The 15555-nt window shown below is 39.1% G+C and overlaps 2 protein-coding genes across 2 annotated transcripts; one reads left to right on the top strand and one right to left on the bottom strand.

The window, feature by feature from the left end:
* Positions 1 to 380: 380 nt before the first annotated feature.
* LOC134217939 (COP9 signalosome complex subunit 2) lies at positions 381 to 2916 on the bottom strand. Its single transcript, XM_062696786.1, has 5 exons — positions 2666 to 2916; positions 2322 to 2516; positions 2115 to 2240; positions 854 to 1668; positions 381 to 795 (listed from the first exon to the last, which is right to left on the bottom strand). Exons 1-5 carry the CDS (start codon positions 2717 to 2719, stop codon positions 651 to 653), a joined length of 1335 nt encoding a protein of 444 aa, XP_062552770.1. The 5' UTR covers positions 2720 to 2916; the 3' UTR covers positions 381 to 650.
* Positions 2917 to 7359: 4443 nt separating this feature from the next.
* Positions 7360 to 8757, top strand: LOC134217938 (BLOC-1-related complex subunit 8 homolog). Its single transcript, XM_062696785.1, has 3 exons — positions 7360 to 7542; positions 7603 to 7780; positions 8319 to 8757. Exons 1-3 carry the CDS (start codon positions 7497 to 7499, stop codon positions 8629 to 8631), a joined length of 537 nt encoding a protein of 178 aa, XP_062552769.1. The 5' UTR covers positions 7360 to 7496; the 3' UTR covers positions 8632 to 8757.
* The last annotated feature ends 6798 nt before the right edge of the window (positions 8758 to 15555 follow it).

Below are 15555 nucleotides of genomic sequence, written 5' to 3'. Positions count from 1 at the left end.
TGGTTGGTTCAGCGTTTGCAAGATCCATAATGTAGGCAATTATTTATGATGTGTATCATACTAAGGCAAAACCAAGGGATTGAATCGAGAAAGGCATCGTCACCGCTAGGTGAATTAATCTGGGTTTTTCTAACGATTTTTGAACATCATCGATCATATGCCCCAACCAGCTCTTCGCAAAATGCACTTCCGAGGAGTCACTTTCACATGTATTTTCATCACTGCATTCTTTGTCTTATTAGGACATCGTGTAATATTAGGAGGCGAATGTCGCAAATTGGTGCGGCCTTCTCTCGTTCGTCGGCTTCTCCTTTTCAATTGCCTTCGGTATGTTATTTTCTCGGGAATATTCTTTCCTTGACAAAAAACCACAATTTCGATTTATATAATAACAACGGGTGACTCCTTCCGTAGGTTTTAATATGAGCTTCCGTACATTTTCCATACCTACGTTCCAAGTTTTTTTCGAATTATTATCCAGCATGTTATTATGGGAGGCAATGACGCGAACAGAACTAGCCTTTTCGCAATTTCTGTTTGTGGTATGTTTTCCTTAACTAAACCGGGTATGATCTCTGCATAATTCCCCATATTTTTCATGCGGTAGACGTTGCTAAAAATAGAACTTACCGTCCAGAACCAGCTGCTTCTTAGGCCATCTTGTTGATGATGGCCGTTTGTACCGAGTTGATCTGGCTGGACCACTTCTCGATAGCGCTATCACGTGCTCCGCATCGGGCTTCCTTATTGAGCTCTAGCACCTGGTTGACTTGATCAATGCGTCCCTGGATAGTGCTGTGAAGATATCATGAAAGTTCTATTCTCATAGCTATACCAAAAAAAGTATTCTCACCTATCCAGAATACATGAAACCAGCAAACTCTCGACCTCGACGGGTTCGATGTTCAATTCGTTTGATATGAACGGAATCGTAATCTTAGTGTAGGGACGAATAAGCTTGATCAGCACCTGAGTCCGGATGTTGCGCAGCAGATCCTCGATGTGCTCCCGGATGAACGGATCGGCCATTATATTGTTTCGATTGTTCCGCAGAATCGATTCAAATTCCATAATGTCGTTGTTTTGGTAGCTTACCACTAAGTTGGTCATGGCCAGTATCTCCGGATCGTTCTTGTACGGTTTGGCTTCCTGGGAATCGAACGGGTTGATTCCCGACTTCATCAGCATATTTGCCAGCACCAGGTACTTGAGGCAGGTTGTACGCCGGGAGGATCCCGATTCGTCGTAATTTTTGAACGCCTCGAAGAAGTCCGTGTGTGCCTTTTCGAACTCGCCCTCTCGAAGGTGCATCTTGCCACCGCACTCTCGAATCACGCCCATAATTAGAGGGTGCGGGATGGCTGATTTTATGTGCAACGACTGCTCGTAAAGAGCTTTCAACTTCTTATTGTTCTTTTGAACGGTGTACATTTGGATTTCAAGTGCGTAGATTTCCAATAACTGGGTGCCCTTCTTCAGATCATCTTCGCCGTCGTCCGTTTGACACGATTGATGTAACTGCTTGAGGATCTTTTGAAGCTTACCAAAGTCGCTTCGGTCAAAGTAGAGTTTACCGAGTTTGGTATTGGTCTTGAACCAAAGCCGATCATTCTTTGCATCTTTCAATGCATCCAAAGTGGTCTCGTAGAAGTTTTGGAGAAGTTCCATCTGGAATTATCAAAAAAATATCATTAAGCTGGTGTTAAATATTTTTTCAAGACTTCATTGACGCAAATACGAACGCAAAAAAAAGTTAGTTAATGTAAGTCAATGGGTTCATTAAGGTATTAATAAATGCGGTCGTGGCCAAGTAAGCCTTTAACCAAAAATGATCTTTATACAGTATAGATAGACTCCAATGCTTATTCAAAGGGACGTATGTGACTTTGTGAACAAAGATTCAAACGTCTATTTGAATAAGTACCCGAGATTTGTACTCCTGGAGAAGATTCATTGAGTATATCACGCAATTAAAGGTTGCGATCGTACGATTTTCGTATTATCATCAAGACTTTAGTAATGATCGTCACACTTCTTGAAACCACATTCCCCCTACAGACGTGACGAACTTTACCGATGACCCCTTACTTAATTTGAAAATAATTCAAACTTACGTTCTTAGACGTCGAAATGTAATCCAGAATTGAATTAATAGATTTTTCCGAATGATTTCGTGTTACGGCACTTTTGATGTAAGTCAGCAGTTGTTTATATCGGGTCATCATTTCTGGATAATTTTGCTACAAAATTCCAAAGAAGTTGAGAAAAAGAAATACTTGAGAAATTGCCTTGCAAATAGAATATTCTCATCAGTCACCTACCAATTTGAAATTGATTTTAATCATCTGTTTGAGGGCCTTGAAACCCCATTCGCCCTTCTCGCCATTTTCCAGGTCCAGCACCTTCTGGAAGGACTTGAGCGCTTCATGGGGTGCCTCCTCCTTGAGCGCTTTACTGTTGTAGTATTGATTCTCTAAATCCACATCCGGCTCCGAGTTGCTGTCTTCAGAGTACTCCTAAGAATTCACAACAGAAACGCAAAAATAAAACCATCGTTAAAAATAGTCGCGCACATAACGGAGATTCCTTTCAAGCAACATTCGAAGTCTTTTTATTTTGTCCGGCGAATTGACGAAAGGCTATTTTTCAACTAGTCGCCACTTACCAATCCGTAGTCCTCCTCATCTTCGCACATGAAATCATCGTCGATATCGGACATTCTCACCGGTTTTCCTAATGCTACTTGTTTTCACTGCGGCTACGCTGGAATCTACAGTAGAAATAGGCTTACTACTGCCGGTTTTGTAACTAAAATTTGAAAAAAATAATTTTTCTTCCGCTGCCGACGTTCTGGTTTACTTTTTTCTTGCGGGCCAGTGCGCGAGAGGAGCGAGGTGACGGCACCGACGGACGGCTTGCAAGCGAATGACAAACACAAAACGGAAAAGGAAATATGTCAGGGGATAGGAAACTTCTATCAATCACACGCACGCTCATTTGAATCTACTCAAAAGTGAGCCCAAATGACTCACTTTTGAATTTTAATGCTAATGTCAAAAAGTAAGTAAACATCCCGAATAAAAACAACCATAAAAAACAATAATTTTAATTGTTACAAAATAAAAAACATTAAAATTACAATAAGAAACAATGTGAGTTTTACAATACATACACAACACAAGGGCTCATTCACAAATTACATAACACTTTAAGGGGTGGGTGGGTACACAATATTGCGTTACAAATCGTTACACTGCTAAAAATCCACACATATTTATTGGCAAAAATCCATAGATTTAACTAGAGGCTTGAATAAGAGAAACGCGGATAGAAAATATATCTCTGCCAACACTGCATTCAATCTTCTGCATCAAAGAACAACACATGAAAAGAAAGAAATGGTTTATGTAGATAAAAACTCACAATCCGCTATTTTATGTGTCCACATCGCATAACAAAAAAATCCAATAAACAATGGAATTTCATTTCATAATCTATAAATGACTTGCATATATTATTGCAAACTAATGTAAAATACATTCGATTCTAAAAAATGGCATAAAATCAAATTTGGCCGTTTTCAGTATTTGAGCCAACATTTTGGCTGCTTGACAGGTCTCCTGCTCGATTGGCTGCTATTTTTTGATGGTTCGATTAGCGGCACATACCTATCCGCGTTTCTCTAATTTAGGCCTCTAGATTTAACTTATGATCTATATCAGCACACACCTAACCATTCTCCACGCGAACTACTAATAAAATATATATCCAAATAAATGTTATGTGTGGTCTCGAATTAGCAATTATTTAATTTATGTGTGGTTCTATATCGATTATATTAGGGTGGAGAAAAGATATTTTAGTTACTAGATAAAGATTGTCGTTTCGGTTCCCTTTGTTCGGCTGTCCGGAACATGTTGGGTACCAAGCTGTCAAATCGTATGGATTTTCCTTCTTTGACATTTAGCTCCCCTATCCTCGCCAGCAAAAGATGTTCCGGACAGCGACGACAGCGACAATCTTTATCTAGTAACTAAAATATCTTTTGGGTGGGGCTATTGCAAAAATTAATAACGGTGACACATATATCTTATATAAATATTTTTGGCAGTGTACGGTTGGTCTAATAGTACGTTCAGATTATGAGCTATATCACTTGATATAGCGAATCTTGACATGAGATGCCATATGCATTATTTCCAGTGAAAACTAGATGTACAAACACTGATGTCAAAATGCTCTATATCAAGTGATATAGCTCATAATCTGAACGTACTATAAAGGGGTGTGTGGGTTTGTTCAATTCTGTTAGAGTCCCCATCTGGGTCCCTATCGCTATTTCCGGGCCCTTTATAGGGACTCACTTGTACACCGGAGGTATCTAAATGGGAATGTAAAATAAGAACGCAACTCAAAATTAGCCGTGAGTTTCCAAATTTAGCGCCCCATACTGGGTTGCTAAATTTCCATACAGGGTTGCTATTTTGTGAAACGTCACTTTGGTATTGATAAAAAATTGCAGAAAATTTGTTTTTCTTTTTCAGAACAATTTCGACGTAAATTGAATAGCAAAGGAAATATTTTTTTTTTGATCTAGTGCCCCAGTTCAACTTCGCGACGTAATTACAGTAATTAATAAAACTATAATGACTAGCGTTTCGCACCAGCGCCCGCTAAAGCCCGAAATATTCATAGATTTTTCGCGAATGAAAATTCTACTGTTTTTATTTTGCAAGTTAATTCGAGGAGGTCTTCCAGGATTCCCTCAGAAAATTCCTTTTGTATTTGTTCTGTATGTCCTTCAAGTAGAAGTAGCTCCTTCATAAATCTCCAGAAAGTTTTTTTTGCTGTAGTTCGTTTAAAAATCATTTTATCTTTGTGTTCTTTCAAGAATCTTTAGCAGTTCTCCCAGAATAGTTTTAGGCTTTCTTCCAGATTCTTTCGGGATTTTTTAGTATTGGAATTGCACTATAATTTTTTTGTGGTTCGTTTGAAAACATAGTTTTTTTAAGAGAATTCTCCGGATTCTTCCGAATGCTGTTACAAATGTTTTCCTTCAAAAACTCTGGGAGAATTCCTGCAGGATTTTGTCAAGAGATTCCTGAATTTTTGAAATTTCAGAAGGACTTTCTTCGACTGGAAGTATAAATTCCCGAAGGAAATTTCCAGGATGAAGGAAATCTAGAAGGAATAATGGTGAAAAAATTACTATGACGGGTCTCCAGTGAGACTTGCGAGCAAAAGCGTAGAATTGCCCTCCGGAGATGGCGAGCTCTATTCTCGATTTGGCCAAGGATGTTTTCGAGTGGGCTTCTTGGGCATAATTGTTTGTTACACAAAATACATACTCAAGCAATGGCGGGCACAGGAAAGCTTTCAATTAATAACTGAGGAAATGCTAATAGAATACTAAGTTGAGCAGCTAGCCAAGTTCCAGTTGGAATATAGAGCCATTGCAGTAGATGATGACTACTTTTAGCAACGCCCGGTGAGAACTTGATATGTTTACGAAGTCGCTATACCTAAAACAGAAACCACCGGTGGGAAGATGGGGCGCTATCCTAAAATAGCACTCGGGAAGGAGCGCTATTATAAGAATAGCGATGAGGCCTCCCGTGGAGGTGCTCTTACGGGTAATAGTACGTTCAGATTATGAGCTATATCACTTGATATAGCGAATCTTGACATGAGATGCCATATGCATTATATGGCATCTCATGTCAAGATTCGCTATAGAGCTTGCTGACGTTTGATCATCTTTCTCTTGTACGCGCACAGAATGGATAGGATTTGTTTTCATCGGGAAACGCTTCGGTAGCGTCTCCCGATGAAAACAAAACCCATTCTTTCTGTGCGCGTGCAAGAGAAAGATGACTAAACGTCAGCAAGCTCTATATCAAGTGATATATTCTAACATTTCTGATAATAAAATTATATAAGGGCCTGTTCAAATATTACGTAACGCAATAGGGGGTGGGGATTGTTTTACTTTTGTTACGATTTGTTACGCAAAATATAGGGGTGGAGGTCCTTTGAGAAATTGTTACGCGTAACAATTGAGGAAAAATTATTTACATTTTTCAAATAATAGTCTTCAAATCAGCATAAAATACACAAAAAATAATAATTCATTGTATCGCGGTATAAATTCTACCAAAAACAAGATTTAAAAAAAAAGTATTTGTTACGCGTTACGCATAGGGGTGGGGGCGAGGATAAATATTGTTATATTGCTCATATGCAATTTGAACAAAATTTTCAGAAGTTATCAATGATTAAAATGTATGCACTAAGGCTGTGAACCATTCCACCGATTCGTTTAACTTTTAGTTAAAATTTGACAGTTCGATGGTTATTTCGCCGTGGTTAAAAATAACCCTGCTCCGGAGCATGGTTAGATTTGACAATTCGATAGTTAAACTTTGTTCGCGAGAAAATTGGCGCCAAATCCATTTCGTTCCAAATAACTATCAATCTGTCAAAACTCAAATGGGTCGGCTTCGGGGTAAAATTTTAACCACGATGGGAAAATAACCATCGAAGTGTCATATTTTAACTAAAAGTTAAACGAATCGGTGGAATGGTTCACAGCCTAAATGTTCTAAAAACATTTGGAAGTATTGTTACATTAGAGAACTATGTTGACGTACTATATCCACGGTATTGATACAATATGGACAACCATCAAGAAACAATATATCCTATTGTATACCGTTGAGAGTATGGTAATTCAATTGTTTACATTGTTGAGCCTATGGTACACGTAAAAAAATTTAATGTTGTTTATTATTAATATTTCTAATACTTTTTTGCCAAAGCAGGCGCTTAATGACATGTATAAGAAAAAACTTATACATCGCATTAGTCACATACATTCGGAAACTTATACTTTTCATTAACTTATGAATGTTATTAGCTTTTTGATATGGGATCATTCATTAGGTGGCATAATGAAGAGTATAAGTATTTTCGAATGGTTTTTGTCATAACATATAAGCATATAAGGTTATTTTTTTACGTGTACACTTTTATCCGGGTAACCAGAGAAAATGCATGAAATCGTGAAAATAATACTGGCATCACTTGAAACTTTTTGCTTGCTTCTTATGAATGCAAAAAGTAAACAAGTCGAATTGGGACCGCTTTTGACGGTTCGATTGGAAACAAGATTGCGTCTTCGCCGATCTCTTATTGTAGTATTTCGAGGGAAAACTACCCAAATTTGGGTAATTTTTTTCTACGATATTCTCATCAGTGCGTATATTGAACTCAACTTTTGGGTTGATTTATCTGTCCGTGTATCAGTGTTTGATTATCTGGGTAGGATTCCTACCCCTTGCAACGCATGTATTTTGCGAAGAAAACACAATTAGGAACACCGTGATATAAACAACAAATTTTTTTAGAAAATCACAAAAAATATAAGAAATTGCATCGTATTTTAAATTTCTGCGGTTTTTGCTGATTGATCTTGTTTTCTAAATAATCTACTTTAAATGACCACCGTAAATGATCCGGAGCTTCATGCAAAAGTGAAGAAAAGTAAGTACTGCAGTAGAATTAATTCAGTTTTCAAGACGAGATTATTAACGCACATTACAGCGACTGAAAAAATCTCCGAGAATATGCACATCATAGCGAACGAGCCCAGTTTGGCCTTCTACCGAATACAGGAGCACGTTCGGAAGGTCATTCCGTTAATTGTGGACCGCAGGGGCGAGGTTTACCAGCTGCAAAAGGACTTGCAAGGGAAATGTTACGACATGGAATATGCGATACAGTGGGTTTCGTTCGCCATTGATTCCACAGACAAACAAACGTAACAATTATTGAGTGTTGCACAATAGTGCTGTCCAATGAGCAGCTCAAAGTTGTTCCCGTCCTGCTCGTTCTTTTTTGTCAACAAATGGGCATGAGCAGGACAGGGGGAAACTTCGAGCTACTTTTCTTCTACTGTATAATAAACACAATATTTCTATTCGAAATTTTATTTTGTAATATTACACTTAAAACACAGTATAAGAAAATTCAAACCTCGTACTGCTTATCGTTTTAAATTAAATTGCTTCTAGAATTTTTGAGAAGAATTAAAAACTTCACAGTATGGTTTCCCGTGGAGATTTTTTCGATTATCATCTTTCTGCTTCTTCTTCTTCTTCGTGCAACATCAAAGCGCCAATCACCTGATTGTGTTGCAATGAATTTTTGGTATTATATGCGCGTAACTTCTAATTGTTACACCTGTTTGTCAGTGGATATTGAGTAGTATGCAACGAGATTCTAATCCTACTAATGTGACTGCACTTTCATCCCGCCAGGGCAGTGAAGGACATTGAAGCAGCGGATGAATCGCTGAAAAACATCCAGGAAGCTCTAAAAAATGCAATTTTCCTCAAACAGCAGCTGAAATACGTGGAATCACGACGACCCAAGAAGGATTCCAATAGTTCCGTGTACAAACGACTGTCGGCGCATATCACGTTGGATTTGCCAGACCTGCCGGACATCTCCGGAGTTATGCGGGAAACTTCGAATAGAATGGAGCACATGATGTCTCAGGCGCGAAGTTCCTCGACTGGCAACGGGACGGGACCAACGGAGTTGCAAAGGTCCTACACGACACTACATTGAAAGAGCGTTTTAATAGTTTGTTGTTTATTTCTGTGATTGCTTAGTTTTTTTTTCAGCGAATATTTAAATTTAATTAACATGACATGATAATAAAAGAATAAAATTATAAAATGATCTCTGCAGAAACTCTTTAAATTTTAGATCGAAGACGACATTGTGAGAAATATTATAAACTTGTTTTTGTATATTGTACTAGCGAAAGAAACCCAACTTTGCCCGGGTGTTGCAAATGTCACAATGAAGTATTTGCAGCACCGCACTCTAGATCAATTGCCGTGCATTTGTTTTGTTTTTCTTAACAGCTAACCCAAAATTGTATTCTAATGATTTTTTACATTTCCCCGTTAAATTCATTAACTTTTTGTTTATACAAACCTTGCGGATCCCAAAACGAATTGATTAGGGAAAAAATCTTGCAAATCGGTCAACCCGTTCGCGAGTTAAATCGTCAGGAAGGAAATCTCAACTCATTTTTATTAGGGGGAATGACGGCTTTGGCAGGTTTTGTTCTATTATTGGCAGGGGTTTTCTTATGACTGACTAGGCTCAAATTTGGCCTAAACATTATTTGCATATCAAAGAATATTGTGACCAAATTTCATAAAATTTGGTCGACAAAAACCCCCCTGCCAATAATAGAACAAAACCTGCCAAATCCGTCTTTCCCCCTATATAGAGAAGATATTTTTTCGATTGTTGTAGTCTTAATAGACTGTTACCATGACTGGGTTCTCCGTGTAATACACATACGTGCATACTTGTACCAAATTCAAAAAAATGAAACTAAAAATTTCATGTAGAATAAAACTACAATTTCCATTGCTGGTGTCAACCGACACTTAATATATTTGTTACATTTGGCTTGAAGGCCTTCAATGTGATTTTTAAAAGTTAATTTTTGGTCCAGCAGAATCCTAAATATTTGGCTTCGCTAGACCAATTAATTGGAACCCCATTCATAGTGACAATATGTCTGCTAGAAGGTTTCAAATAAGAAGCTCTCGGCTTATGTGGGAAAATTATAAGCTGAGTTTTGGAAGCATTCGGGTAAATTTTCCATTTTTGCAAGTAAGTGGAGAAAATATCCAAACTTTTTTGCAATCTACTACAAATGACACGAAGGCTTCGCACTTTGGCTTAAAGGCCCGTGTCATCTGCAAACAAAGATTTTTGACACCCTGGTGGTAAATCAGGTAAGTCAGAAGTAAAAATGTTATACAATACGGGCCCCAGTATGCTGCCTTGGGGAACACCAGCTCTTACAGGTAATCTATCAGATTTAGAATTCTGATAATTTACCCGCAGTGAGCGATCTGATAAATAATTTTGGATCAGTTTAATGATGTACAGAGGAAAATTAAAATTCATCAATTTTACAATCAAACCTTCATGCCAAACACTGTCAAATGCTTTCTCTATATCAAGAAGAGCAACTCCAGTCGAATATCCTTCAGATTTGTTGAGCCGTATTAAATTCGTTACTCTTAATAACTGATGGGTGGTTGAATGTCCATGGCGAAAACCAAATTGCTCATCAGCAAAAATAGAATTGTCATTAATATGAACCATCATTCTATTTAAAATAATCTTTTCTAACAGTTTGCTTATTGAAGAAAGCAAACTAATTGGGCGATAACTAGAAGCCTCAGCTGGATTTTTGTCCGGCTTCAAAATTGGAACAACTTTGGCGTTTTTCCATTTATCTGGGAAGTATGCCAATTGAAAACATTTGTTAAATAAATTAACCAAAAAGGATAAAGAGCTCTCAGAAAGTTTTTTGATAAGTATGAAGAAAATACCATCATCACCCGGGGCTTTCAGATTTTTAAATTTTCTAGTAATAGATCTCACTTCATCCAAATTAGTTCCCAACAAAGGGTCGAAAACATTCTCTTGATTGAGAATGTCTTCGAAGCTCCGTGTAACCTGATCCTCAATTGGACTAGTGAGACCTAGACTAAAATTATGGGCACTCTCGAACTGCTGAGCAAGTTTTTGAGCCTTTTCGCCATTTGATAATAAAATTTTATTTCCCTCTTTAAGCGCTGGAATTGGCTTTTGAGGTTTTTTTTAAAGAATTTTCGTTAATTTCCAAAAGGGTTACGAACAGGGATCCAACTTCGAGACATTATTCTCAAAGTTGGTATTTCTCAGAATAGCGAAACGATTTTTAATTTCATTTTGCAAATCTCGCCAAATAACTTTCAACGCGGGATCACGAGTTCTTTGGTATTGCCTTCGCCTGACATTTTTAAGACGGATCAGAAGCTGAAGATCGCGTCGTCAATAATAATGGAGTTGAATTTAATTTCACATTTAGGAATTGCAATGCCTCTGGGTTCGACAATTAAATTTATCAAAGATACGAGCGCATTGTCAATATCACTTATGGTATCCAAAGGAATATCAACATCAAAATTCCTATCGATATATGTTTTATATTGGCGTAACTAACGAAAAATTCTAGGGGGGACTAACTTTTTTCTTCTATTTTTATAGTCAAAAATCAAAAAAAAAAGTTATCGTTCTCGCTCAACACTCGACCCAAATCATGTATACTGTTCATAAACTGGCCTACAGCTATTTCAACAGATCCAGTGACGACTTGAACATTACAAATAACGTTCATCAAGGCCCAGCACTGCTGACTTAAAAAAATCTAGATACGTCTTAGGAAAACTTTGGTACGTTTTGAAGGAACTTAGCAATAAATCCATCTGAAAGTTCTTTCACATTTAAATTTTAGTTGCCTCTCCTTGAAATCTCTGAGTATGCCTTGATAATCCTTTTAGTAAGGTCATGCATCTTTTAGGGCCATATCAAAAAGCGGAAGGTCACACGTTCGGAAAAAATACTCCCAAAGCTCTGAAAAACGTGTAGTTCTTGGGGGCTGTACATGTACCACGTGGACAGGTTTTGGTCAGTTTTAGTTACCCCCCTCCCCCAGCGTGGACATTTGTTCGTATAATTTTTTAAAATTAGTGTGGACCGTGGACATTTAACATACCCCCTCCTCCCCCCTAAGCAGTCCACGTCCACGGATTGGGAGATTTTTTATTTGTACATCTAATCCTTGAAGAAGGTAAAATAAATTACCGAAACCGTCACATGCGGAAATAAACTTATTTTTGCTGCGTTACAAGACTTCAACAGCAGAAAACTACACGCTCCGCTCTGAAAATAATTTAAAAATATTAAAGGATTGATCATTTGCTGCAAAAAATCATTGAAAATCAGAGTTTGCTACAAAATTTCTGGTAATCTAAGCACCCTATGTCTCTTTGAATCTAAGACAATTTGCCAAAAAATTAACTTCTTCTTCATTACATCATTACATCCCCACACTCGGACAGAGCCGCCTCGCAGCTTAGTGTTCATTAAGCACTTCCACAGTTATTAACTGCGAGGTTTCTAAGCCAAGTTACCATTTTAGCATTCGTATATCATGAGGCTAACACGATGATACTTTTTTGCCCAGGGAAGTCGAGACGATTTCCAATCCGAAAATTGCCTAGACCGGCACCGGGAATCGAACCCAGCCACCCTCAGCATGGTCTTGCTTTGTAGCCGCGCGTCTTACCGCGTCTTACCGCACGGCTAAGGAGGGCCCCACATTAGCATTAAGGTTCCCCCAAACACACGCGACGCGACAGTCGCGACGCGATTCTATCGCTTGGCGACAACGGTTCTGTCGCCGTTGGTATGGAAGCGTAAATAGAACATTGCCTGCAGCGACCCAACGATAAAATCGCGGCGACTTGTTGTCGCCGTTGCGGCGATGAAATCGCTTCGGTCTGGGGGAGCCTCTACTCCCTGTAAAAAAAACAGAAGGCCTGCCTTTTCAATTTGGGCTGAAAGTCTCGTTAAGAAAGACAAAAAATAAAAATCTGTATCCAGTAGCCTACCGAGCAAAGGCGTAGGATTGCATATCCGGGAATGGCGAGTTGAATTCTCGGTCCGGTCTATGATGTTTTCGGGTTGGTAACTTTCTCGACACCATAGGCATAGTGTATCTCAGGGCTGCCCAACGTACGGCCCGCGGGCCGGATGCGACCCGTGGCTCCATTTTTTGTGGCCCGCGGCCATAGGCGTAACTAGAGTCTCGGTCTAGGGGGGGCCATGGCACCAGCTGGTGGGATCCTTTGGATCCCTATAGTGTTTTTTATGAGTCATAAATTCCATGAGTCATAAAATTATGAGTCATAAATCAAATTCCAGAATAACATAGGGTTTTTGTAGTTACTGACGTTAGGAAGAGGCTTTATTATGGTTTTCTGAATAGGTGAGAGATTTCTCTGCAAAAATCAAAGAGACTTAAGAAGCAACCAAATCGATCTGAATTGTGCTGCAAAAGAAATGTTTTCTGATACGAACTGGTTTCTAAATCTAATTTTTTTTATCTTAAAAAACAAATTCTAACTGCAGGCACAAAATAGTTTTCCGATGATCCTTATGAAATCGCCAAAAAATTAAATGGAACAAGATCTTTTGAGTATTATAAAAATATTTCTTTAATGCAATCTCTGTTGCGAGTGCGAAGGTTGCCTAAGTTTTGTCCTAAAACTTGCAATGGAATGCGTTGTTGATTTTTCTGTCATTGTAACAAAGATTTATAAGTTTTATAATTTTATATCTTTCTGTGCCAGAATTATATAGCGAGAGCAAAAAGCTCCATGTGGTGGATGGTGTGCAAAACTGTGTGAAGATCTCGGGCGAACACTCCAGTTCGTTCGAATCGCACCGGGGACTAAGACAAGGTGATGGACTTTCGTGCCTGTTGTTCAACATTGCGCTAGAAGGTGTCATGCGGAGAGCCGGGTGTAACAACCGGGGTACGATTTTCAACAGATCCAGTCAATTTATTTGCTTCGCGGATGACATGGACATTGTCGGCCGAACATTTGCAAAGGTGGCAGAACTGTACACCCGCCTGAAACGTGAAGCAACAAAAGTTGGACTGGTGGTGAATGCGTCAAAGACAAAGTACATGCTTGTGGGTGGAACCGAGCGCGACAGGGCCCGCCTGGGAAGCAGTGTTACGATAGACGGGGATACCTTCGAGGTGGTCGAGGAATTCGTCTACCTCGCATCCTTGCTAACGACTGACAACAACGTTAGTCGTGAAATACGAAGGCGCATCATCTGTGGAAGTCGGGCCTACTACGGGCTCCAGAAGAAACTGCGGTCGAAAAAGATTCGCCACCGCACCAAATGTGTCATGTACAAGACGTTAATAAGACCGGTAGTCCTCTACGGACATGAAACATGGACAATGCTCGAGGAGGACTTGCAAGCACTCGGAGTATTCGAGAGACGGGTGCTTAGGACCATCTTTGGCGGTGTACAAGAAGACGGTGTGTGGCGGCGAAGAATGAACCATGAGCTCGCCCAGCTCTACGGCGAACCCAGTATCCAGAAGGTAGCTAAAGCCGGAAGGGTACGATGGGCAGGGCATGTTGCAAGAATGCCGGACAGCAACCCTGCAAAGATGGTGTTCGCTTCCGATCCGGCAGGTACGAGACGACGTGGAGCGCAGCGAGCGAGATGGGCAGACCAGGTGCAGAACGACTTGGCGAGCGTGGGGCGTATTCGAGGATGGAGAGATGCGGCCTCAAACCGTGTATTGTGGCGTCAAATTGTTGATTCAGTGTTATCTGTATAGATGTAGACTAAATAAATGAAATAAATGAAAAAGCTCCATAGGAATTTGATCAACTGTTTTGTATGCCACCTTGCGATTAACTCGAAGATTTTCGAAAGAATGGTCGGTCGAAAATTCATTGACCGGATTTGTGTACATGCGCTCATTTTGATGTAGTTGCTTCAGTCTTTCTTGAAGCGGATGGTAGTTTAATAGAACAGAAATATTTATATCTTAATACAATTATGTTTTTATGTTTCTGCGACCAGGATACTAGTCAAACAAATGCAGAACAAATTTATTATTTTAAGCTAGCAACTGAATTAGAATCGGCATTGATTTTAGCTTAAAAATCGAGAAAATGTTCTCGGGGGTCCAACTTAAATATTTCGATGCTTTGCTGAACAAATGGTCATAGATGTGATAACGCAACAAAAAATATGTTTATAGAATTCATAATCAAAATTAAGAAATATGTAGGAAATATGTAAATGAAATAAAAACTGACTAAGTTGGAATTACTTTTCAAAATTTTCTGGGGGGGGGGGCACAAGTAGGTCTGGAAAGGGCCAGGCCCCCCCGGCCCCCCCTTATTTACGCCAATGCCCGCGGCGTGTGATAAAAAATACTTCATAACCAGCCCGAAAGCTTTTCTATCTGGCATGAGAAGCTCCTTCTCATTGTTTATTAATGTGAGTGCATATTTCTTAAACAGATGTAGTGTTCCGTGACCTTAGTTTCTGTCAATCAGCTTGTAGAAGCTGTTTTGTATAGTAGCCATGATTTTTAACTCTATGGTGTCTATTTATTAATAAATACTGTAATTTATTACTGATTAAAAGATAAAATATGTGCAAGAACGGAGTCAAACAATGCAGTACAGGCTAGTATTGCTGTTAATACAATTTTGTCATTACGGATGAAACCTTTCCAGGACGGCTGTCGGCTTCAGTAGCATTAGTTTGTCGTAAAGCACGATGGAGAGTTACAGTTCTCACAGAAGATTTGAAAACTACGTTGCGTGAAAAAGCCACCTGCTCCTGATTATGTACCTCCTCGCAATCGATGAAAATACTTAATGTAAAAAACAAGGTACATATAGCTGTCTTAATAAGGGGAATTTATGATCATCTTCATATTTTCACAAAGGAATTAGCAGTCTTGATCCCAATGAAGGAAACGACTACCGGTATCGACCTGGGGAAAGCTGTTAAGACCTGAATGAAGGAGCATGAATTCATCCTTGAAAACTGAAGGGCTAACAACTGATGGAGCTCCGGTAA

This window comes from Armigeres subalbatus, chromosome 2, assembly GCF_024139115.2.
Source record: "Armigeres subalbatus isolate Guangzhou_Male chromosome 2, GZ_Asu_2, whole genome shotgun sequence".
NCBI classification, from domain to species: Eukaryota; Metazoa; Arthropoda; class Insecta; order Diptera; family Culicidae; genus Armigeres; species Armigeres subalbatus.
This window is presented reverse-complemented; position numbering and strand designations above follow the sequence as displayed.